General features: G+C 38.2%; 1 protein-coding gene across 1 annotated transcript in view; it reads right to left on the reverse strand.

Moving 5' to 3' along the window:
* The window catches only part of LOC118785651 (gamma-aminobutyric acid receptor subunit gamma-3-like), a 95,412-nt gene that overhangs the window by 67,421 nt on the left and 905 nt on the right, over positions 1-27,086 (reverse strand). The window contains exons 2-3 of the mRNA XM_036540473.1: positions 26,705-26,850; positions 5,793-5,860 (exon numbers count right to left, since the gene is read on the reverse strand). Coding sequence (XP_036396366.1) covers positions 5,793-5,860; positions 26,705-26,850 — 214 coding nt within the window. The remainder of the gene's footprint in view (positions 1-5,792; positions 5,861-26,704; positions 26,851-27,086) is intronic.

Genomic DNA, 27,086 nt, shown 5'->3' on the forward strand with positions numbered 1-27,086 from the left:
TAAATTGTTCATGTAAAGAAAGCCTATGACAGTATGTGGCTAGCATGATGGCACAAACTACTATTAAGGAAATGCTGCTGCTTCTGTGATCACCAAAGTCCTTTAAACCCCTTGACAGACCATTGGGTGTTCCCCGCCTGGTTTTTATTTCCACCTCAACTCTCACATCAAATCACCCATTCGCCCGAGACCTAATCGTTGCCAGATGAAAGATATTTATTTACCTGGATGGTGACTTACATTTACAATGAATATACAAACATCTCCAATACATATTGTATGGATTTATATAAGAAGTGCAGTGACCTAGTTTTATTTTCTTCTTCTGAAGGAGAGGAGTGCAGATGATCCGTATCCTAAATGGGCAGCCAAGCACTGCAAGTCATGGAATGGATCATTACACTGTTCAAAGAGGGAAGCCCTGTGGGCAATGAAGCGTGGCAGGACTAAGGCAGCCACAGTGGAGGAGACACACTGTGCTTGTTCTGGTGTTTCACCAACTACTGACCTGGTCTCACAAAGGAAGTGTCAGCCTTAGTGGTGTATCTTAGTTACTGACATGTATAAAGAATATATTCTCTATTTGTCAGTACCTCATGTCATTTATGTTTTTTTCCGCACACCATAACTATAAAGGTACAGTGCATATTAATTTATGAGCTCAAACCTATGGCTGGTTGGCATACCTGCCATCCTAGTTAACGTTACTGATGAAATTTGTAATACCTGTGACCTTTAGTGGATTATAGGTCTTCAATTGTTCTGAACATGCACTGTGACTACAGGTGCTGCAGTGCCCAATTGGTTGCCATAGTAATGTATCAGCCTCATTCAGAGTTGTCATATATCTCTTGCACAAGCCCACACGCACACACACACACACATACCTGTCAAGATCAACCAAGGATTTGTGCTTGCCTTTCCTTTCTTCCTTTACAGGCTGCTAGATCATACTGTGATCTCATGTGCAGTCATTATTTTGAGCCATCATTTCAGTTTTCACCCCAGCAAATACCAGCTCTCTCCAGCACACGATTGTGGCTGGGTCAGACCCTAATTTATAGTTTTAATGTAACAAATTACAGAGCGACCATGCATCATGTTTATGATTTGCACATGATCAGAATACCGATCAATTCATTTCCCTCTGAACGCTGTTCCCACGTGTACCTGAATAATGATTCCCTGATTACTTAATTAGCCTCAAATTACATAAATGTAGCATTCCATGTTGATCACATTCAAATTAAATTTTATTTACTCTTTTTCTGTCACCTGTTGTAGTTCTTTGAATATTAAGACAACAAAGGCTTTGGAATAATGAGTGAATTATCTGTTGCTTTCATAAAGCCACCCAGTGTTTCAAGCAATATGTTAAGAATGTGTTTTATCACTTGGAAATCAATGGATGAACACAGTTCCACTGCTCCTTTTGTTTTAAGTTAGTTTAAGTTTGTTTTAAGGTAAAACTCTTAGCGTAAGCACAATTGCAGGTGAAGATTTAAAAGAAATGTTTGAATTTTACATACATTAATTATGCAACCGTTTGGTTACACAACAGGTTGTAAAGTAGTTTCAGTAATACATCACAGATGCAGTAATCGTTTATCACATGTTCAAGACAAAAATCAATTATATGCTAGAGTCACATCATCATCACACTTGAATTGTTCTAAATTATAGTCAGAACTGAGCTTCCTGATCATATCAGTGAGAATAATACATTTTAAAATTTAAAGTTGATTGCCTTCCTTGTAGTTGAGATCTGGCCTACTTGAAATGTGGGTAGAGATCTGGCTAGGATCCACCTGCAGATCCTAGCCTGGCACATACCCAGACCCACAGTGGATATACACTTCACCACCATCACGTGACTCCTCCCCAACCACACCTTTTTCCTCTGTCCAATCACAGTAGTACTGGGTGAAATTCCACACCTTGAACAAGGATGGGGCCAGCCTCTGTGTCAAGTCAGATGTGAGGTCTTATCTTCCCACTGACCTTTTCATTCACTATCTCATCTATTTTTTAACTCACTTCCAGGCCAGAACCAAAATCCTCCTGACACTATCTCACTGCTTTGTTGTGAAGGGGACATGGAGAAAATCAAAGAATGCTGCTGACCTGATCATCTAGCAGTCTCTCCTCTAACTTCTCATCCTTCATCACTTCTCGTAAAATAGCCCTCTTCTAGATGATAGGTCCTGACTCACGATTGTCACTAAAGATTCCTTGACACCTGTCACAGAGTCTATGGGTGTCATTAGTGCCCTGGGAAAATTCCCAACCTGGCTCTTGCAGACTGGCTCTCTAACTATCAGCTCATGTGTGGTGAGCAATTTGATACAGTATGTCTGACCGTATATAATTCAGTTTGACATATATAATATGTTAAGCACTTTTAGATTTATGAAGATATATAAATGCAATATATAATTTATCATTAGCTGTAACTATGTAGCTAGCTACGCAGATGCCGTAGAGCCTGTCTGTCAAACATCTCTCTAAAGCTGCCCTGCTACATGCCCACTTAACCACATCTTGACTGAGACTAGGTTTCTTTTTTCTTACCCTTAAAATAAGTGACAAGGTGGGTGATAGATAACAGGGCCAGTGAAAAAATAGAAAAAAAAAATTCCATCTTAAGGCTTTGTGTTTTTTCACAGTCACAACAATTACACATCATTATTGAGGAAATGAATGGGCAAAACCACAGCAGGGGCAGTGCAAGCATAGAAGAGTGGTTGTCAAGCAGTTGCCAAGGACATGGCAAATTCACTTAATAGCGTATACCTTTAATACTCCCACACACTGCCTACACAAACAATTCATCTTCATTTGCCACTGTAGTACACCACAAAGTGTGCTTAATTATACAGTGCTTTGAATTGACTAGCAAAACAATGACAAAAAAATGCTATGACAATGAATAAATGAATTGCCCACGAAATCAGTTCTAGAAAATTAGGTTGTCAAGTTGCAAAGAAAGGGAAGCATGTCCTTTAATGGAAGCTAAAAACTGTGTGTGCTCTGAAACAGGAGAAGATGACAGATTCCCTGCCCACGCAGAGTCTCTCTGAGCTGGAATCCCGTCTGCACGGGTAATGGTATCTATGGGCCATTTTGGGTTCTGCATGTTAACCGTGGCCCTTGAGCTTAATCAAACTGTAAATACCAGACAAAGCGAGTCTCTGATTGGACTGTGGTTCGTTGGGGGTGGATGACAGATTATTTCTATTTACTGTCACAAAATAGCTTTAACTACTCAGCCAGCCCAATATCAGAGGCATAGTACTTTATTACAGGTTATGCCAATGTGTTAATACTCTAAGACACAGGCCATACCACTGTGCCTGGAGAGATCTTCTGAAACATCTGCAAAAACAGATGCAAATGAAGTAGGCCCAGCTGCACAGCTTATCTCTTCATTTGGAGAATCAAATGATTCTACACAATATTATTGTTAAAAAAATCATGAAAATCATGCGCACACGTTCAAAAAAGCACTGAACTGTATGCCTGATCCAGTGTTCTGACAGACAAACATTACCCAGAACCCAGTAAATGGGTGAAACTGCTCCCTCATTCTTGTGTTATTTACTCATTCAACAGAACATGTTTCCAGTGCAAAGTATAAAACTTTAATTAAATTATTTTATATAGCTCGATGTGTTCTGAAATGATACAGTCCAAATCATTTGCTCAAAGGGACGACCCCCGCCAAGTATTCAAACTTACAACCTTATACTTATCATTATGATAATGAAAATGAACTGGAATCACACATTGTCTTCCAACATCTTTCAAGGATCTTAGAACACATTACAGTGAGGAGGGATAACTTCACCCCAGCACCGGTCTGGATGAAGCAGGCGTTTTTCTGCAGAACACTCCCTGTACTGTATACAGATAAATATGGTGAAGTAAGGACTTTTTTTAGCCAATTACATGCCCAGACAATTTGATAGCCAGTCATAGTAGAGAATGAGACAGAAAATTTAGCTAGTACCATTAAAAGCGCTTTGATCATTATATGTTTAAATTACACACATGAAAAACGTAAAATACATGTTCTCTTCTGGTGTGTAAACTATGATGCATTGTAAAGAGATTACTGTTTCTTGTGTGTGAGATCATCAGGGCTGTGTGAACAGTGATAAATTGATAAATAAGTTATCCATGACTGCTGACTGAGACAACAGTGCAATAAATTCCATCCACCAAATTGTTATACTTGGGATATTTTCACAGAAAATTAAACTGTCTTGAGCAATAACAGATAGCTATTGAGAGATGGTAAGATAGAGCAAAGGCAATACATTATGTCTGAAAACAATTTAGAATTTTAGCTTCTTTTCATTTTCTTTTTTTGAAGCACTCTCTGTGACAGCTCATGAGAGCGATCTGGCGCATTAAACTAAAAGAAAGATTAAGAGAAAGAAAGAAAGAAAGAATAAGACAGATTGGTGAGTTTAGATAAGTAGTTAAAGTCTTTTTAAAATATAATAAATAAAATTACCCACTCACAGGATGGTTGATTTTGACAATCGACATAAGGCTAAGCTACCTCAAATCAACACCTGTGGTTACTGAGCTGGACAAATAGCACATTGCTAAACAATTCCTGTCCAAGCTAAAAAAAAAAAAACACACATTTCTCACCAATAATAACAATTAAGGATCACTTACCAGGACAAACTGAAATGCATTTAAAATAAAAATGGTAGATGACAGTAATCTAACAAGTTTTAAGGTCTGACCACAGCCTGAGATCAACAGAATCTTACAAGTTGAGTTATTTACTGATAAAGGCTTATTTAAAGCACAGGATACCCCTAAAGAGAGTGATGACATTGACTGTTAGCCTCCAGAGCGCTGCTGGCTTTTTCAACATTTATACACCTGGATCCTGCTAAACACAGGTATTCATGCCTTACCAGTGGTCTGTAGGCTTGTGGACATCTGGGTCACCAACTATTTTATTTGTATATTTCCAAAAAGTACTGATACTTTGTGTTTGCGAAGTAATTCAAAAAAATTCAAACCATAGTGAGAAAACAGATCTTACACCAGTAAACAAAAATATAACTTGAACTCGTACTTTTTTCAAGTTCATTACAATCAAGGAGCTTCCTGGGACCCCCAAGCGCTGGGTATTTTTAGAGTTTTGTTGTGATGTAGCAATCACATCCCTACTGAGAGGCCATTTGAATATGGCACACTGCACAAAGGGTAATTTTTGTCAAGATTTGCAATGCAAGATATGGGCATATGCATACACATGTGAGATAAGCCCACTTCTGCTCTGATTACCACCTAAAAAAAATCTTACATTCCAGCATCCTGCATCAGCAAATCCATAAATAATGACCAATGCCCACGGGTGCTTTCAGTCCTCCTTCGTTTATTACGGGGCATTCCTTGTTACAGATTCATCACAGTGGATGAGCAGGAGCAGATGAGAGCCTTGTAGCTCTCTGTAGGAAGCTACGGTCTGTTTGGCTGGCAGATCCATGTGTTCATTATACCCACTGCTCAGCCATGCTCCCAGGCGGCAAACCTCATCAATAGACTGAGAGGCTCACACTAAGCACGCCCAGTTCTCAGCTTCCACCTCCAATAACCAATGTCTGTTACCCATTTCACAAGCCCAGTCAAACAGAACTAAGCATACATCCAAAAAAGCACAAGATAGAGCTGTACAACGAATGTGTGTTTTATGTGCATGCTTGTGTCTGCAGTTGCGTGTGTGCATGCGTATTCATCACAAGCCATGTTGTAATTTCACTCACCATATTAATTGATGAGACGGGTCCGATGCTGTTCACATATATGTCGACGTCTATGACTGTTGGTTTAACTGCAAACAGTAGTAGAGAGAATCTTATTAGATACATTATAATACAGATTGGTGGTGCAATTACTATGGAGTAATTCTAGAGAAGCACCCTATTGACAGTGTTAACAGAACACATCATAGAATACAATGACCAACATGTTACCTGGTGTGAGTCATGTGACCACAAAAAGGGTAACTGGGAAAACGTAGCCTATGATGTACGAAATATGAAAGTAGAACCTGAAATATGATCATGCACAAAATGAACCCACTCTGCGTTAGAGAAAGAACAGCTTAAGTGAAGTTGATGTGTTAGTCAGAGGTGCTCCAATAAAAATGCTTTATTGTAAATGTGGTACAGACAAAAGTACAGATGGTAGTCCACTTGAAGAAAAAAAATTTTCATACTTTTACAGTTTATTGAGTTTCAATGAGTTATATATACCCGTACGTAAAAATAAATTAACAAACCCCTGACCAAACTGGCAACATGAAACTCAACAAATCATTAGAGTTTTATAAAATTATTTTATTCAATCCCTTAAAACTTTAATATGTTCATCAAAGTTATATGTATGTATATGAACAATGCCAGATGTATCAAGAGAAAAGGTGCACAAAGATGCTATCCACTATACACAGTTCTTGACTGCACATTCACCTCATTAAATCTGGTTAGTAAATCCCACATACATTTTTGTGGGCCTTTACCCCGCTTTATGTATATGCAATCCTACAATAAATCTGGTTCTAAGAATTTCATTTCGGTCCAGAGGTGGCTACATTTTCTCTGTTTAGCATCACACCACATACAGCTATCTCAAAAGACTGAAGAGTTTGAACCAGAAGCTGATGCATAGCTCCATAGTTCATACCTTATGCAAGTCAAATTTCAGATGTCCTACAATGTATTTTGAAAGGAGAACCCTGCTGAAAGTCATATTTATATAGATTTATGCCAAGTAGGGTTCCAAGTGCCACAGCTTGTGTAGTATTATGTGTTTTTCCTTTAGTCTTTTTCCCATGTCACTGATTTCATGCATCACTCAAGTAATAACCAACTGCATCCAGTTCTTGTTCCTAAATGCTATTCAGTAGTATCAGCAGTTTGCAGTGTGGACCAAACACTGGTGTAGAATGCACAGAACTGACATCTATTCCCCAGGGATATAATGAGCATCAGAACTATTACTGGCACATGTCAAGTCCCAGAGCAGCAGCATAGATATTGCTTTAGAAGGCGGGGAATTAGTCAGGTTTAGGCAGGTGAACAGACTTTGTAAACAAGTTATGGACACCTTAAGGGAAATAAAAGATATTTATCTGATGGCCTTGGAGATTGTTCTTTTCTTATCACTTTATTCAGGCCTATTAAGGGGAGGGCCAGAGAGAGACAACCCATTTCACAGTTTATTTCTGCAACAGGCATTTGAGCTGATAACAGTGAAATCATACACCTTCCTTTTTTATTATTTCAGTTATCTCATTATTTCAAACAGCTGTCTAGACCTTAGATACTCCATGAACACAACATATCAACTTGAGACAAAAAATATTAAACTTGAGATGAAAAAAATATTTCTCTACGGTCAGTTGGTATAATGGGTGATTGTACTGACTCATCAAGGTTCAACATGGTCAAAATGTAGGCAGGAGTTAGAATGAGCGAATTGAAGAATAAAATAAATGTCATTGGAAAAGATATCTACTCATATGGCTCTTTCATTTTCTGATTTATTTATGCTTATTGCTGTATGTAGGCATACATATCCATGAAATAAACACATAAATAAATGGCCAAATATATTGCATATTAATTATATATTATGTATTAATTCATAAATGTTTTCAACAAAACAAAACCATGGACTGTAATAGTAATGAGCGTCCTGTTCTTAGTTGAGTTTCCTACACCAAGCCTGTGGTGGCTTGAGACTCCGCTTGAGCCAAGTAAGTTGCTTTGGATCACTGTTTCCATTGCCATTTGTTCTTCCTGCCAGAATTCATTCAGAGTGAGTCCGATATAAAAGGGACATTGCACCATCTGGATGTCTTCATTAACATCTGTCGGAGACTTTCATCCCATGATTAGGTGGTTAAAAGGGGTGTTTCATTAAAACAAATTTGGTTATGTTTGAGTGACACCGTGGTTAGGAACCAGGGTTTGTAAGCGGAAGGTTTCATTACCATTGTGTTCTGACTTAGTCTGCCTGCGGTATTAATATCTTTGCAGTAATGTCACTTTCGACATGGGTGGTGACATCGCATCTGATCACAGTGTGTCGGTTAGAACACATTTTTATGAATACTTATGTATTGGTTATGAACGTGCTGTTCATTGCTATAAATGCTTTATGTTGCATTTTCATAGAATTCATCATAGAAAGTGCTACTAATTGATAAGCATGTCATTTAAGTTCTGAAGAAAAACATTCATCTTACATGTTGAACACTGAAACATTTATTTTGTCTTCTTTGTGAATTTCCCTTTGAACAGTCAGTCACAGCGCTCTTAGCTGAAATGATTTTATTAACATAAACAATTGATTTTACGTCTTTGCTGCTTTGAGAAGGCAAAATAAAATGACACAGAAAAATATAATACAATGAAAAAAGAAAGCAAGAGAGATGGAACAAACAAAATCTCATCACTCTGTCTACAGTTGTCTCTTGAACATGTCAAAGCTCCAGAGAACTGAAGCACTTAATTATTCCAAACAGACAGAATCATCAGGCATAATTAAGGAGCTGAAAGCCTGAGTACACTAGAAGGCAGAGACACTTTCTGCCCCTTCATGAATTGAGGCTCAAACCTCTCTGATGAAATTGAGGATGAAAGAATCATTTCTGCACGTGAGTTTTTAGTGTATCACATAAACATCAAACAGAAAACAGCCCCTTCCTGTCGACAACACCATTTCAGCAATCCTGTGAAGTAGAAACTAGCAATTTTACAGTTTTACAGCTCAGGCACAACATCAAAATATCAATTATATTTTTACTTAATGTTCAAGCTGTTGTTTAAGTTTGTTGTTTGTGATTCTAGAAAGAATGAGGAGCTTTCATTACTGTACAGGAGAACCACTTGTTGGTTGAATGTGTTTCTTCTAAACTAAAGGAAAATAGGAGACTCAGCGCAAACACTATAAGACCAGGACTCCACTTCCAGGAGAAACAGGAGGGGTGTTATCACAAAATGAGTGGATTATTTTCTGTTCTACATAATCTGTGTATATTTTCCAGGGGGTTTCCATCTCTTTCTGAGCTAAAAATAAATAAATAAATAAATGTTCACAAATATTTTTATTAATTTGTTATGTCTTATGTATTTTCCTCATTTTTCTTCTAATTTTGGAACCACCAGCTGTGTTGCAGAAGTCGCTTTGTAGCTTTAACTCACACCTTTACACACTGCAGTCACCATGCCAAGCTTGTGGACATGATTCGCAGGAAGACACTTCATACACAGCTACTTGCTAATGAGCTATAAGACAGAAAGCCCCTGGCTGACCTACCCTATATCCCCGCTATGGGCTCCTTGTTATTGTCATCTAATGACATGGCTGGGATTGAACACAGGCTTTCGGGTTGAGCCTTGCACTTGAATTTCACTGACTGAGCTACTTGGGAGCCCCACTAACTCATTAACGCCACTAAGGAAGAATGTGAATGGTTAGTCAGTCAGATTTTACTTTTCCTTCATTGTTGGTTAATTAAATCAAAACTATCATTTCAGCAAAATACCCTATGTAATATGACCAGTCAAGAACATTTAAGACTCTCTTAAAACAGTTATCTTGAGAGTGATTATGCATTTAGATGGATAGTTCAAGTGAAATCTTTTTTTTTACTTTCTGTCATAATTTATACAGTTTTTTAACATGCCAGATCTTACTCGGTTTAGAGTACTCAAACAATCACTGTACCCACTAGTAAACCATACAAATCTACCCTGGCTTTACCATGTAAACAAAAATAATTCTGAAAACATTACATCTCATCTTACGAGTGAAGCGTTCACCTGTCCTTTTGAGTAAGGTTAACAAGCTTGATATTTCCTGTTGACTGTAACAGCACCTGTCAGGTCAAATGAAACTGACACAACAGTCCGTCATGGAATTTCCTCTGCTAACCTTGTCTAGGGAAAATAATGTGACAGATGACAAGGGCATTCCAAGATCTGACATTAATTTTCCAAAAAATTAAATATTTCCTAGTGTTGTCAAACAGAGCCCTGCACATTCGGGTTGTGAGTGTTATACTGATGGGCAGTCTGTAGCATGCACACATAGTTACTCAATAAGCAAATAAAAAGCAGTGAATATTGCTAAACATATGGGTTCGGGTTCTGTCAAGCTGTCAATTTATCAAAGCTCTCACCAGATCTAGTGACAGTGTAATTAAGCTGTCTATAAATATAAAGATATATGTGTGAAGTTGCCATATCTTTATTATTAAAAAACAATTTAACAAACAAAAGCATTTTAATAAAAATGTATGTTTGTGCCAGCATACATTATCACATTGTGAAGTCTTGCTGGAAATTACAGCATAGGAAGCTGAAGTCTGGAAAAAAAAAAAAAAAATCACCTCTAACTTTGTCTTCTGTGACTACTCTGTCCGGGGGCCTCCTTTGTGCCCTGGTTCTTCTTCTCACCATCATTTAAGGTAAATAAAGACACGTGTTTATGTGCCTTCATTATAACCTTGGTCTTTTTCAGGTTTGGCTCATTAGCAACCAGGTGTTTACACTCAGCATTTAGGATTCAACCTGTCAATCAAGTCTAGGGAGTGATCTGATTAATGAGAAAGTCCTCTAACTAATATTGAATATTTTATCATTGCAACTGATGAAACAGCAGTAGAGATGAGTTAACAGCTCTTTAACTTTCTCTGAAACAAGATGTGGTTTTTGGGGGTTAAGTTCCAGTTCTGTCACAGCATTTTCCTCCACCAGCTGCAACAGCAACTGCCAAATACCAGAGCTGTCATCTGTATTCCTTGTGGATCAGACTGGGCTTTCCTCACCCGCTGCACTCCCATTATTGAATTACATGTCATAAACAATTCATGCCCCAGATTTTATGCTTAGCTTCCAACATCATTTTAAAGCCCATTTATTTATACATCTATCGGCATCCATTCTTCCGCGACACTGCAGTAATGAGCTATTCACTCTTGCATGGTTAAGTGCACGTCTATCATCATGCATCGCCCCGTCTTTAAAGGCTTTGCGCCTTGTCCAATTAAGTCCCCACGTAGGGGGAGTTTCGTTGCTGGAGCTTCTCTTCAGAGACATTGAACTGACAGTGCATTGTGACGAATTATGGGGAGAATATTCCTCAATGCTGTTAAACAAATATGCATGTTTCTGCAGCCTGGATTCTACAAGAAAACTGAAAACAGTAACAAATCTAAAGCACCTGACCCCCTCTCCATGCCATTATATACATAATTAGATGCACAGAATAATCTGTAAAGGATCTATCTGTTTTTCTGTCTGTCTGTCTGTCTGTCTGTCTACAGTTCCCTCCAAATGTATTCATATCTCTAATTCAAGATACAAGATATGTACAAAGTATATATGTGGATATTTATTTTTATGCTTAAAAATATATCAACTGTCATACTTACATCTTAATAGCATTACACAGAGCATTACACAGAGCAAAATCATGTTGTCAATAAATAATGAATTACATTTAAAAAGTATATATGAAGGTCCCATTTATTTACATCCCTGTGGTTAGTATTTGTGTAAATCCTGTTCTGGCAAGTATTACACTATCAAAACACCTCTTGTGTGTTTTATGATGTCCTGTCACTTCTGTGGGGGCAGGGGGCATGCTTGGGGGTAACCATTCACAGATCACAGATGAAAAATAACTACACAACACAACAGTCCCCTGTCACATTTCACAGTTGAGTTTTTTCTCATCATAATCTCTAGTTTTTTTTTTTTACAGCAAACACAATACTGACAAGTATTTCCAGAAAGCTCAATTGCTGTTTCATCTTTTATCTGACGATAACGCATGCTTCGAGTTGTCGTTCAGATATTTGTTGGCAAATTCAAGTCACCTTTTTTGTGGTTCGCCTTCATAAGAAGCTTATTCTTTGCCACCCAGCCACAAACACCTTATTCACACAGGCAATATTAAATGGTACTTTCTGACACTTTGTATCCTGCAGATCCCAGCCTGTTTTGGAGACCTCCAACTGTGTGTGTGATTTTTTTCCTCATCAGACCATTTACTGTGAGAGTAATGGTTTCCTTTGATGTATGAATAACACATTAGGGGTGACTTTTAGCTTGGGTTAAGAGTGATCCATTTAGGATGAACTAAATGTTTTTACTATGCATGCTTGTTCTGTTCTGTGGTTCTATGGTTCCCTCTCCCTAAAAATGGTTAAGAAAGGAAAGCGAACATCACCAACTGCAATCTCATGTTTCATAGCAACACAGAATTTCGGAATCAACAAGCAACCGAAATGAATCCCAAGGGAATTACTTGCTATTCACTGGAGCTTGATTCCATACTGTGGCACACACTCCCTTTGTGCTGCAGAATGGTTCTGTCACTGCAGTAGACTGCTAGATAAATATAATTTGATACCATCTGCAGAAAACAGAGGAAGATTCCCCAGAAAGATTACTGTGGAACATGACCTGTGAGGCTGAGGGAGACCAAGGTTCACCAGGAGAGACAAGGGGGCACCAATCTCTTCAACCTTATCAAAAACAGCATTCTGTAAGACTTCTTAAGAGCTGGCTTAATAGGTCGTGCTCCTTGGCATTCATTGAGCCTTTTTCGGTCCCTTAGTTCCCCCTTTTAAGATAAAACATTGACATTTTATAATGTATTTTGCACAACCTTAGAAAAGTAAAAACAGACTGAACTGTTGGCACATCTTGTAAGTCACATGGAACTATTTCAACCACTAATATGCTGTAAAACAATTTGATGCCTTGAGTTGCACAGGGAGGAAATACTGAGGTCCTCTGTGTTCAGAGAGCACCTTCATCCTTCGATCTGCAACAACAGCAACTGATGCAGACTGTTGATGCAGACTGTTCTTGAAACCAATGAAAAGGAAAATTAAAAGGAAAATCCTCCCAGCCCAAATCAACAGCTTGCCATACTTCCCCCTTAGCATCGGTATTACAGAAGACAGACCCCCTGCCTTTTGGTTGTGACCTCAGTGGGCTATTAATACATTTTTTATGTCTCAGAAGAGGTAACAGACAAAGGACTGTGTGTAAAGATGGAGTGGGGGGCACCACTTGTTAATTAAAACCCTGCACCTCTGGCAGCAAGTGTTTCTTTAGGATGTGACTTTAATTTTCTGGGTCCTGTCCCTGCAATGTGCCTATGTCTCATTATAAAGTCATCAGTTTTTTGGGTCCTATCTTACTGACTACCATATTAACAGACATGACAAAGCAAACGTCATTATTGAAAAGAATTGCTACGATTTTCTTTTTTTTTTCAGTGTTGAAAATAAAATAACCTTTTAGAAAAATGAACCATTTTAAATAAAGAAAACTTAAATGAACTATGTATGCTCACTTAATACATACATTCATAATAATACTCATCAGTCATTTTATATTTAGGAGAACCAAAACATTTTAATCATACATGCATTAAGTATGGATGTAAATGATGTTTCTGTAAATTAATAAATGGCTGAAAACTCAATCGTTAAGTAATGGTGACAAGTTGTTTAACCTTTTGATAGGATTTTGCAGACAAAAATTTAAAAAAAAAAACTTGATTGAACTATAATCTACCTAGCTAGCCAATTAACTTGCTCACATTGTAGCTAACAGAGCTAGCCATTTATATGGGATAGCTAGCAAGAAAGCAATCAGTGAACTAGAATACACCACCAACTAGGTCGTGTAAAGAAAAACCTTTCACACAACTAAAGTGATTTTTAATTAAATCACTATCTAAATGCTTCAAACTTATTCAGTATTCGTTTAGGTGTTTAGGTTTTTGTCAAAATTATACATATAAATATTACATACATAGAAAGACACCTGTTGCTATTTACAAGAAACAAATTTTATTTGTGTTTTAATTGTGAGGTACACCATCTGAACTGGAATGTACTGAATAATCTCTCGTGTGGAGCTTTCATATTAATATGCATTGCTGAATGAATAATATATCGTAACAACATTATCTAGAGCATCAAAATACATAGGTCTACGGTATGAAGCATGATAATTAAGCTAAGGTTATTTGTAAACTTATCTAGCAATAAAAATAAAAGAAAAATGCTTGAGAGTAACACCATTACAAGCTAACATCATTATACACTTATATTCATTTCCAAATTTTGCTTTGAAATGTTTCGTAGGCCTACGATTATTGATACCGTCGCCTACATGAGCTGTTTTTTAATCAATGGCGTTGTGTGAAACGGTAGCTAGCCTTCTAATATGAAAGAAATAGCCTAGCCTTCATCATGGCCAGAGTATTCATAATTAACATGTTTCATACAATTGCCTTTACTCCAGACGCTGTACCAGATGCTGTTTTGCATGTTTCATACAGATAAAGGCATAACGATCATTGCTTTGTCTTATCGAATGGTATGCTGCCAGTTCACACACAAGCCACCTGCTGCTGCCAACATGCGTAAATTCCAATTGCTGCTGTCAGTGGAAGTGCTGATGATGCAGTCAGCGCCCTCTCTCACAACTCTCACACACAGCGGACACTGAATAACAATTCTAAACTGAATTGAGCATGCATTCATCTCAGAGGAGAGGTTCTCAACCACTTTAGCTCTAAAAAAATTACAGAGGTCCAGACCTCGGTGACCTCATAGCTGGTTACAGGCATGATTACTTCCAATGCCATGAGTACAGAAAGCACAGGTTACGTACACACAAATCCCTGTCACCGTATTATCCCTGTTTACACCTGTCTGGCCATCCTAATCAGCCAATAAGGGATTTCTCTCATCTGCAGGATCATCTAAATAAATCAAAACGAAGGACACCTTGTATGGATTAATTCCTTCTATGCTGAGGTAAAAAAGTGATCACGTTTGGGAACTTCCTGCAAATGAACCAGAATCAGCACATTTCCTCTTTTCAGAGGTATGAAGGAATGAAACATTGAGGAGTTGTGAAATATTGAGGATCCTCTCTGGGGAGGGCCTTGCTGAAGCCTTTCAGTGAGAGGCTGCCATCCCAACCAGGTTGTGTGAGTCTCACTGCTGCCTGCAACTGGTTGTGTTAAAAAATGGTGTACAAAGAGACTCACTTATTGAAAGCTGGTGACTGCTTGACCCTTGACAGCCAGCAAGTCCAAATATAATTAGTATGAACCACAGGGCAGGATCAGATAACCAACCACGGCAGCACAGAATGAGAAAGCAAAGTCCATTTTACTCCATCACAATACATTACATTGTGTTTGTTTAACAGACAATCATCTGTAGAATAACTTGCATAGCTTACAATTTTTACATGTTACACATTCATACAGCTGGATTTTTACTGATGCAATTCAGTTTAAGTACCATAGGCAAGGGTACAACTGAGGTGGCCCACATTTGAATTAGCAACCTTTGTGCTCCAATCCCTGCTGCTCACCACTATACCTGTGATTGTGTGCCTCCTTACACTGTGATCAGGAGCAGTAAAATTAAGACAGGCGTAAATTGGCAACCTTCAGCAGTAAAGTCCATTGAAACCACCGTGTTTCATGTGCCCAATAACCTGCAGGGTTTTGTTTTTGCACAGAGCATGGGCAACTACTGAACAGACCTTGGTGTGCAAGCCTGTAGCAGGCACCATAAACAATTCAGTGGAAGCTGGTGGGTTGTCAACCTGAAGAGGCCAGGTAGGGGTGGTGGGGGTTAAGCACATAGCTTACAGTTCAAATTAAATTTAATTACTTTGCACAAACATTTTGTGGTACATCATGACATGCTTGTCAGACAGAAAAAAACTAAAACAAAAAGGAATTCCACACAAGCAAGGTCAGTGTGACAGTAGCAGGAAAACTCCCTTCTACCAAGAATAAAGAAGGACATTTTGATGCTGCATATCAAGGATATCACATCCTCAGGTATGTTATACCCCAGGTAATGATGTTCAAAGTAGGCTAACAATGAACCCATCTTTTTAACCACAGTAATGACTCTGCTCTCACCTCATCAGCTGGAAATGTCTTATACCCCTTAACCATTACAATCTGAGAATATGAGAAGCATTCAAAATGTTTACCATTTGATGAAGGTACTACTTTCTGGAGTCCTACCTCTGGAAATGGAGCAACTGTCTGTTTCATGCTCAAATGCATTGTGTCTCCCATAATCTGAATGCTGTCCTCTTGCTGCAAACTACCTGCTGTCAATGAAAGCAAATACAGCATGTAAGGTGTAAAAATAAATGAGGCTAATAATGCACAAAAGTAAACCCTGCCTGAGTATCCCTGCCTGAGAATCGCGACAACCTTAAATGTCAAAAACGAATGCAAGAAGGACTGAGAAGCTAAATTTCTACATCCTGACTTTTGAACCAAGTCAACAGCAGGTTTTTTCTTTCTATGCACTGATTTAATACAATTTCTTATTTGTAACTACTCGCTCAGATAAGTTATGTGATAATCTGATCTATGATGTTCTCTACTGCAGCTATATAGGCAATTTGCTAACTATCCTTATCCTGCTAGCCAAGGCAGTGGTTAAGTTAACAAGCTAAATAAAAGTGTAATTGTGTAAAAACAAAATTCAAAACATAGACAACACACCCCGATTTGTCAATATTCCAATTTAAAGAGAAATTACCAAAAATTTAAATGCCACTCTCCAGATAAACTATTCTAATTTGCCATCATATAGCTGTCACTGCAACTCCCTATGGCACTGGAGGTACTTACATTTACTTAACTGTACCTATTTTTAACAATAGTACATAACAAAAAAGGTGGAATAGGTGGAATATTTAAGAAAAAATTATGAATTTTTATAATAGATTTGGCTTCCCTTGCTTCCCCTGAGCAGCCTCTATTCACCATTCATGGATTAATTAAAATGGTGTCACAAACAATCACCATCACAAACTCCATGACTCAATTTTTAGTTTTGGAGGAGAGCTATACAAGGGACTGGGACTTGCTGAGCTGTGATCCCAAACTGAACATTTTTTTGTGGGGATACACATGTGTGTATCCCCACAAAAAAAATTCCTCAGCTCTTGGAGCAAGTAACCAGAAAAGCAGACATGGTTTTTGTGGGACATATGTTTCGCTTGCAAAATTAAGGTAACACTGTAAACATCAGTAAAATATTGTCCAATAATACTGCTCCTTCAAATGTTCAGATCCTATCGGGAACAGAAATAGAACAAAACCAAACTGACTAAGAAATCTTGTGAGCTGTCCATTCAGAACTGGTTAACACTTGTCATACCCTCTGTAACCTCAAAAGAACATGTCTTTGAACCCTTTATCCTTGTTACACATTTTGATTCCTACACCCTACTGTCTCTCTAGGATTAACACTAAAACACTAGAACACACTAGCTCATGTCAAATATTGTAATGTGTTCTTAGCACCTCAGTAAGTGCATTTTGAATTATGTTCTCATGATAATGTTTGCCTGACGTAGTAAACTGTCGGAGGGGTGCAGATTTACCTAAATTAAGTCTCTTGAAAACTGAAAACTAAACTGTTTGTGAGTATCAAATCAAGACAATTTGCTTATTGGTGCTGGGCAAAACAGTACCAATAACGTAGTACTTATTACCAAACACTTAAATATGTCTAAATACATTTTTGATCAATGAGACTTCATTGATGGGAAATTAACAATTATAAATTTCAATATGCTGCAATATGTTGAAGCCTATTAATTTTGACTGATTGTTTCTAGCATAGTAGGGTGAAACCAGTCTAGATGAATGAGTCTTGCATATTAATTAGTTCTCTTAAATCACCATCAGGATTCCTAGCTCCTTAGTTATGAATATGACAATGCTTTATTTCCCCTTGTGTAATCTGAATGGATTCTCAAGACATTTTATATGAAGCTGTGCACTGCTGGAGACTTTACATATGAAATAAGAGGTCTGGCATTACAGTCACACACTTAGCTGCAGGATTACAGGTGTATACAACTTGACAACAAGAATGAACAGTATCATTGTGATGCAAAGTATTGGTTGTTGGCCACAGCCTACAGTATTCATTCAATATGGGTAGCAAATATGACTTTATCTTTGGTAGATTTGGATTTATTCCTGCAGATAAGTGCAGAACATTTTTCCAGGGGTGTGGCAGTGGGAAGATTTGGAGCAGGTGGGGGCGGGACTGGAATGAAATATGGAGGAAGTCTAGCTCAGGCTCTACTTTAGTCTGTTCTTAACACATGCTCATTTATTCTGTTGATGCACTGCTTTAACAATGTCTTTTTTCATGTGGTTAAAATCTGGAAATTGTGAGGGGTGTAGAGGGTAGGATATGGAAACTATTTTGTGCAAAGTCAGTGGCCCAAAAGTGGCATTGATAGACATTTTCAAGAAACCACTAATGTAGGTGCTTGAACATATGACTCACTTTATTATACATGCAACAACATAATGAGTAGATGTGATTTGCAATTAACATTATGTATATGTATATGTACACCCCTCATTTCGTTACTTAGAAAAAGCTTCCTATTTCATGAATTAATTCATGATATAATGGCAATTGGGAAATGTTTATCACATGAATTCAGTGACATGGTTTGCCCCTGAGTATCAAATTCACATGAAACATTTCAGCTGAGAAGGCACACTTAGCATAACTAATATGAAACTATGAATTGCTTCCAGCTGAGTGTAACATGGGTGCACCTTAAGTACATCATCATGTTCCAAGGGAGGAACAGCCACTTATAGATTTAGTCATGCCTTGGTAAATAAAAGAGAAGGTGTCAGATTTCACACCTGCACTCTGTGGTGTGACCCAGAGTTTATTTCTACAGTCACTTCAGAAGCACCAGGTAGGGAATATGTGCAGAAATTAGGGTGGCCCAATGTATTGGGTTGCCCCTTGTTAATCAGTGGTATGTGCAGTTTAAGTCCACACACAAAAACAAACAAAAAAAAATTACTTCACTGGTTACTGACTGCTGGCAGAACTTATTCTGTGCTGCATTTATTTTGTTCCATAATTGCCATTTGCTGGCCAGCAAGAACATATGGTTCACAGCAAGCTGCCATTTTGACTCCCAAACACCCTCCTCAAACAATGCATCAGAAACACTTGTTCTGAGGGAAAGAGTAAGGCATTGTTCCATCACCTTCAAAGCCAGATTTCACATACCATAGTGTCTGAGGGTGGTCTGGACAATGATGTCATATTCTCGGGTTTCTTGTACCTGAGGTAATGATGCTTAAAGTAACCAAATGACTAACCTAATTTTTTCAATGACAACCACTGTCCACTAAGCATCACTTGAGGCATCACAACCAACACTGACCCCGCTCTCAGCTCATCAGCATTTTTTTTTTCTTTTGCTCATTAGCCTTCACAGAGTCTCACACTCAGAGAGGGACCAGAACAAGTTGTGCGTACTGGAATAACGAAAACTGGTCCCCAGCAGATTCCTCCACAGATGGGGAAGTGCCGCCCCTTGCTTTCCCATCTGCCGGAAGCTGCTGTAAACAAAGGAGGCCAGACCACCCAACTTCAACTCTCACGGTTTATTAGTGTTTATAGCAATCTGTGATTTGAATTTTAATTCCTTTGTTTTGGCTTTTTCTGTTCCATGGCTGTTTGATCTAATCCAGGAAAGAACACTCATTTAGCAGGTTAACAAAATACACCATTTGGTGTTTCCTGAAACTTCCTGCTTTTGTATTTCTTCTGCAAACCCTTTGGCAACATGGCTACATTCACAAATTGCAATAGGACTCCAGGTATTGGCCAAATGAAAACTGGTGCAATATGGTTTACAGTGTTGAATCACAGTTCAATTATGATGATAGACAGAGAGTGTACTACAGACATAGGGAATGGTACTGCAATATACAAGTGGCCAGTACAGAGAAGTGTATGGGCTTCAATACAATGTGGACATAGATTTTACTGTTTGATGGCTGCTTAACCATATAACAGTATAGAGAATTGATTCTGCCCCACAGGTTTCTTTTTGCAAGATAATGCTCTCACATTTACACATAAAAACATGCAGCCACATATTTCTCATCAGGCAGATATTCTTGGCACATTCCTAGTACAATGTGCATATGATAGAATGGCAGCTCCATTTATCAAGCATATACCCAACAGAAAACTTCTGGGACGCATATCAGGAAGTCGGGAAGTCTGTGTGTGTGTGTGTGTGTGTGTTGGGATTCACAGCACGTATGCATCTTCAGCTTAGAGCAACCCTCCATCCTGAGTGGAATATGATTTCCCATTGAGAAATAAAAGCTGTTGTAATGTTCATGCCACATCAGGTGCAGGCAGTGCTAGCCGCAAACAGAAGACATATGAGAAACTGCGCTCATTGAATGTTCATTCAAAAAAATGTGGCCCTTTGGTGTTTCACCTCTGATTTTATGGTGAGTTTGAACACTGTGCTGTGTACTTCAACTTTATGTGTAGTACATTTTGCCCCCCTTTAAAAAATGTATAGTGGTATTTTGTTCTTGTTTAGTCATATCAGAGATGTAATGATGTGCTGCATTTTAATGCATATCACTACATGCAGAACTCAATGAGCACTGAAAATAGACTGCACATTTTGAGAGGGTGCTTGCTATATGTTTTCTGGGAAAAAAAAGTCAGATATACAGCTACATCCAGATAAACCCAGAACTATCACTCCAGGATCGGCTTCTCCAAGTGCAATATTTCAAGCCTGTCTATTTACAGTGTGTTTTAAGACTATATTTCAGTCTTTCTTCTGTCTCTTAATAACCAACAAAATGAAAAATTATGACCCTGATAAAGTCATTGAGATGTCTTAGTAATATGAGAGATGGTTATTATTTTGCACTAAGTGATCTACATTTTTTTCTGGAGTGAATGGAATGTTATTAAATAAAATAACCAAGCAGCTGGAAGTAGAAATCATAGAAATGATTTAATTCAAAGCTTAACTGAGGATGTATCCTGCATAATATCTTTTTCCATTTATTCTGTTTACTACCCTAACAAAAGTGACCGTACTCCTAGGAAGAACACGGGACACAGATATCATGGCAATATCCCTTTTGCCATTACTTGCACAGAAACATTCTACAACATCGGAATCATTAAAAATCTGCAGATAACAGAATACTGCACATCTATACTGGTGCACCTCTCTGCCTGTGTGTTCAAAGAGAGCGCAGGGGTGGGCCAGTGGTTATTGTGGCAGTGTGGTGCAGAACACAGGGAATCAGTGGGCTGTAATCACAAGGTTGCAGGAATTCTTTGGCTCCAATGGTATTTGCTAAAGCTTACTGATGTTTCTCTAAGGTACTGAGATGCATCATCAGAATTGTCCCAGTATATACTCAACTCTGTAAATGAATGCTACTATATATGAAATGGAAGCTAAGTAAGTTGCTCTAGATAAGGTCATCTGATTTGTAAATACATACTGTAACATCAACAAAAATGTGGAAAATAATGGTTTCAGGAACAATTGGTGTTAGGCTAGAGTTACTGCAAGCCTTTTCCGTCACTGATGCAGGGCTGTTTGACAATAGGGCACATACATCAGGCCCTGCAGACTTATGTCATTTCTTAGGTGTACAAATTGAATTTCTTTCCTTCAGAAGCATGCCAGCATGCATTTGTGAGCATCTTTGTTCTTTTATAGAATGTCTTGTCAATTCCTGAACATTGTTTTTCTCCTGACAGCCAAAATACAGAGAAAAATGCCAGGGGATTCAACAGCAATACTGTGCCAATACACAGTATGGGATTTATTGAGGGTATTGTCAAACTATGAGAAAAGCTTGCATGCTTTTGAGGCAGCGAACACAACAGAAGGCATGGGCACAAGTCCACAATAAGGTGACAAGCACATGTGGAAAGAAAAAAAAAGACTTCAACCATGCTGGAATACACATGTCTTTCAATTATATTCTCTACAGTATCACGTCACATAACAGATACTGCTTTAGTCATTGTGAAAGAAGATACATTTTACAGTTATTCATTATGTATTTTTTGGCAGACACTTTTATCCAAGCACCAAGTTCGAAATAATATAATGTGTAATAGAGGCACATTGCCATCTCTGCTTACGGTTAATATGTAAAAAAAAAAAAGTTTCCTGTTTGTTTTTTTGTAACACCCCCCAGCACCACTCCTTGGATTAAAATATTTCCATTGTTCCATATCTGTGCTGCAGGATAGAAGCAATAATTAAACTGTCAACTCACCCGACATCATCCATAAAGTGCCAAACACATTAAATGGTATGGGAATAGAGTTACACAGAAGTCCCATCTGGACTGCAACATACGACAGTGTGCTTTCATGAGTCATCTGCTAACACCCTAGTATAATCATATGACATTTCATTGGCAGGAAATGATTGCAAGCTCTCAAAAATCACAATGACACATTCCTCTCATAGCTGTCTTGATTTACAACACTGATTAGCTTCACAACAGAGTCGTCATTAGTCTGTTGCTGATGTTGCTCTCTCTGTTGCAAAACATCATTTGGAAAACCATCAGTACCATCTTCACGTGATTTGTGGAGATCGCTTTTTTCACTACACAAAAATCTCCACCCCCATTTCAATCCAACAATCCCACTCTAGAGTTGCTGTTCATAAGTCAAATTTTAAAAAGGTATCCTGATCATTAAAACAAACATATTGGTTATGCCTTAAATAAATTCAGAAAGTTATTAATAACAAAAGCTCTTGTTTGATTCAATGGATGTGACAATACACCACAAAGTAAAAACATCAATCACCTAGGCAATAGAGAGAGACAGATCATGTACTGTTGTACGTATTTAACACAACAGATTATCTAATGCTTTTTATCTCCATTGATACATTTGTGTTCTGCAGCATAGAAGCAACAATTAAGCAGCCAACTACGAGAGATATCTAAAAATAAACACATCAGATAGTGAGGGAATGAAGTTGTACAGATGTACCTTTCAGATTGCAACATCAAGGTTCATTATGTTGTTTACATTTGTAATCAACAAGGTGGATCAATATGGGGTCTACTGGGAAAGACACGTTAATAGCTCATATGGCAACCAAAAGATGCAATGTGATCTCCATATATGTGACACAGTAGTCATACTATGTCTAAGATGCTGTCTTGTAAAATGCTCTTCCATTGCTCTAGTAGATCCTGGGCAAATATGTTCCTGTCCACCAGTCTCTGAACCATAGATGCCTAACACATCCTAGCTCCCAGATTCATGGCATGACTGTCATATTCTCATCTCACAGATAGTCATCATCACATAGGCAGCATTATCTGCTTGATGTCATATCAGATTGCGACTGCAGGAGGAACTGAAAGTGAAGATACAGTACTTTGTTCTGTGTGTAGTCAGATTGTCATCAATCACCAAAAGCAGAGATCTCAGACAGTCCTACCTTTCCAATCACATTTGTACCTCCACATCAATTCATCTGTTGTACAATACAATTAGCATAATGTGCTACACCTCTGCCCTTCACAGTGTGATATCCATCAGGATGGTCTACAGAAAATCTCTATTCACTGCTAAAGATGACCTAGTCCCATTACTCATGTGTCCACCTGGGTTGTTCCAGATACCATTTAATTATTCTGCATCGATCACAAAGGGCTCCTGTGTGGCCACCTGGCCTGTGGATGATAACTGCCTCTTCATAACTGGACTACTGATGCAGAAATTTTTGTGACATGGGATTTTTGATGCAATGGAACTGGCAATGCCATGACTGTTAAAAAGATTGAGCATAATGATGTCTGAGTCTTGAAGAGGTGTTTTGAACCCAGCTCTCCAAGATTATTGACAGAATGTGTTTGACTGTAACAAGTTGCCAGGCTAGAGTCTGCCGGTTGTGAACACCCTATGCCTCAAGCAAAAGAGGACAGACAAAGTTCTGACATTCCAACAGCACGAAAGGCTTCCTTTTCTTGATCACTGGGGCATATTTGTTTCTTTCTGTTTTATTTCTTAATTTCCAACCAGGCTTTATGTTTAGCAGGTTAAATCACCTCATCACCTGTGCCTAATTACCTCTTTGACAAATGACTTACATGAGCATATGTCATTAAAACTGATCAAGCTAATGTCAAACACATGTAATCAATCCTCAATCCTCAGTCTGTGTGATGATTACTTTTCAAAAAAATATACATGAAAAGAAAAGTACATTTCATTTGATGCTGAATGCACATGATACATGAATCATGGAGTAGCTTCAATATGCTGTTATGAGTCAAATCTGCCTTTGGTATTCTTGTGCAATGTCTGTGATACCTAATCAGAAGAAGGTTTTCACAACTGTCCAGAAGTGATACCAAGATGTCATGATGTTTAAGTGTTAATTTATGTTCTTTATGTCTAGAGAAGAGTCCAAGAGTCTGTTAGAGGGTGTCTGAAAGAAATAAAAGCTGTTTAAACCTTTTTGGACTCAGGTTGCCACAATTATCTACAGAGGTCCATAGTGCTTTTTCTTCCTTCCACAAATCCACTGCCCCTCACATTTTTCATTTACTTTACTCTTATGGTTCTTGCTTTTATAGGTCAGTTAAGCTTTCTGTTCACAGTAGTATCATTATTGCACTTTGCATATTTGTTATGCATTATGTTTTCACTGCAGCAAGTTTGTATTTTAACACTGCTTTTTGACTTGATAGTATGCACTTGTTGTTCTGTACCTAATGGTACCACTGTGCAATGTATTCAATGTATCCTGCCAAATGTGCCTTATTAGTTGCTCTTGATAAGAACTACTTCCAACTAAATGATGACATGGTGAGATATGAGGCATGGCTCATCCACAAATATATACTATTCAGAGGACAAAGCTCATCTTCAGTCTTTAGAAATTCATTTCCTGGATCAATGCAATGCAGATAAATGCATCCAACATTTTAGCTGCCATTTTAGGGGCACAAAGGCACAAAAAGGCTCATTGGCTGCAACCAGTCTTGGTTCATGTCGGTTCAACTGGAAAATGAGTAGATTCCTTCAGAAATATTAGCAACTCTGTCTGATCTTGTTTCTGTGGATGTAAAGTTGAACATGATCACAATTACACTGTTCTTGACCTATGTAAACAGACAGAAATGAATACTGTGTTTAAATTCTGGATTTCAAGAGGAGGAGTTCCCTGTATCTTGAAGTCAGTTCAATCAATTGGGAAGTCTTCCTTCCCCCTGCAGACTGAAGAAGTTCTGTGTAAGATTTTCTCATCTACATTTAAAAAGCACAGCCTTGCATTTTACACGAGAGAAATGTATCACTGCTTCTTTAAACGACACAGCGCACAACAGTGAAATCTAACAACCACTGCACATGGTGTTGTCTGCAGGTAGCACATGTTATGTAAGAACAACCACCAATCAAATCATACAGATTATTCATAATTAAGATAACCAAGTAGGAAAATGGAGAAAATTAGGAACTGTTCATATGGATGGATAGAAAAAAACTGCTTGGCTGTGCCCTCACAACCTGTTGAGCAGTTGAGTATTTATGTAGGCAGCAGAACTGACTGTGGATGTTTATCAAGCTAGCAAAACTCTTCCTGAGTAAAGCAATTAAACAAAAACCAAATCCAGCCCAGATCACATTTTTATGGTGAGGGTGCCAATAAAAATATTTGTATAAAAGTATTTGTCCACACCTGTTTTTCAGGGTTTGGGCTAGGCCCCTTATATATATTGCTTTTTTACATATATATATTGCTTTTAAATACATATAACACATCTACCTATAAAGTGCTCCACTTTAATTTAAAAAGAAAGAACACTTGTTTAAACAAGTTTGTAATTATATAAAAGAGGACAAAGCATTTGAAGCACTGATACCATTCTGTGTCACATATAAAGGATCCATGTCGAATGTAGCCCCCTGCCTTGCCCGGGATCCGTCCAACCCTATCTTCATTCATGTTTTTTTGGTCGTCCATATGCTACTGCCTTCTGCGCCAACAAACATATATTTTAAATGTGTCTGTGCAAGACCAAAATCGCCCAAAACACATAAAAATTGCAGCAATGTGTATTTGACTTCAGTAGGAAGCGTGCGGGTATTAAGCATGTGTACACGCTAACAGTAAGTACTGTCAAAGCGGCATTTCACAACTTGTGTTAGTAAGAATAAGTAGAACACATGTACGTCCTGGATGGTATCATGTGTTGACCAGAAGTAACAATTCCAGTGTAACTGTTAATATATTTTCACCTCGCAAGCAGCTAGTACATGCATGGAATGGGGAACGCCTGCTCGGTCCGATGTAGTTCTTGTGATTCCAAAAAGCATCCATTCCAAAAATATATTCCAGTACTCACAGTAGCCTTTTTCATTAAAAATAGATAACATGTCCGTGTTTCTGTGCCACATCGGTTAAATGCCTAAATGCTAAATGGATTTTCTGTAGTTCCACTTACAGAATAATAGTCGCCGCCCCCCCCCCCCCCCCCCTCTCTCTCTCTCTCTCTCTCTCTCTCTCTCTCTCTCTCTCTCTCTCTCTCTCGCACACACACACACACACACATACACACACAGATGCGTTATTGTTTTTTTGTTTTTTTTTTTTATCATAGTCATCCACTCTGCCCATTCAAACGCAATGGAGCGTCACTTTCAGAATTCCAACATATACTGCACGGTGCGCATTTCTTGTTGTAAAACAATGCGGTCAAAGTAACTTACTTCCGATATCTGGTCGAAGTTTCTTGTCGTATTCCTTCAGTAAATTATTCAATATTTGTGTTGCGTCTGTCTCCTGAGTTTTGGGCGCCAGCATCTGGTTTACAGTAACGTCCTCGTATTCCTCCTCGTATTCGATTGTCTGGGAGCTGCAAAGGAACGTATGATATCACGAAAGGTTTTTAAAACACGTTTATACATAGGCTACAGTTTACACGCACACACACACATTGAGAATTAGTACTCATCCCCAAGTTTAAGCCTACATGCATGCTCTCTAGAATATGTATAGCTACTGGATATGTCTCTTGTTAAAATGACAGAGGGGAAAGCATGAACCGAGGTTCCCAAACCTGAATTATTTTTAACAACACTACAGTGATTT

The sequence above is a fragment of the Megalops cyprinoides genome, chromosome 11, assembly GCF_013368585.1.
Source record: "Megalops cyprinoides isolate fMegCyp1 chromosome 11, fMegCyp1.pri, whole genome shotgun sequence".
NCBI lineage: Eukaryota > Metazoa > Chordata > Actinopteri > Elopiformes > Megalopidae > Megalops > Megalops cyprinoides.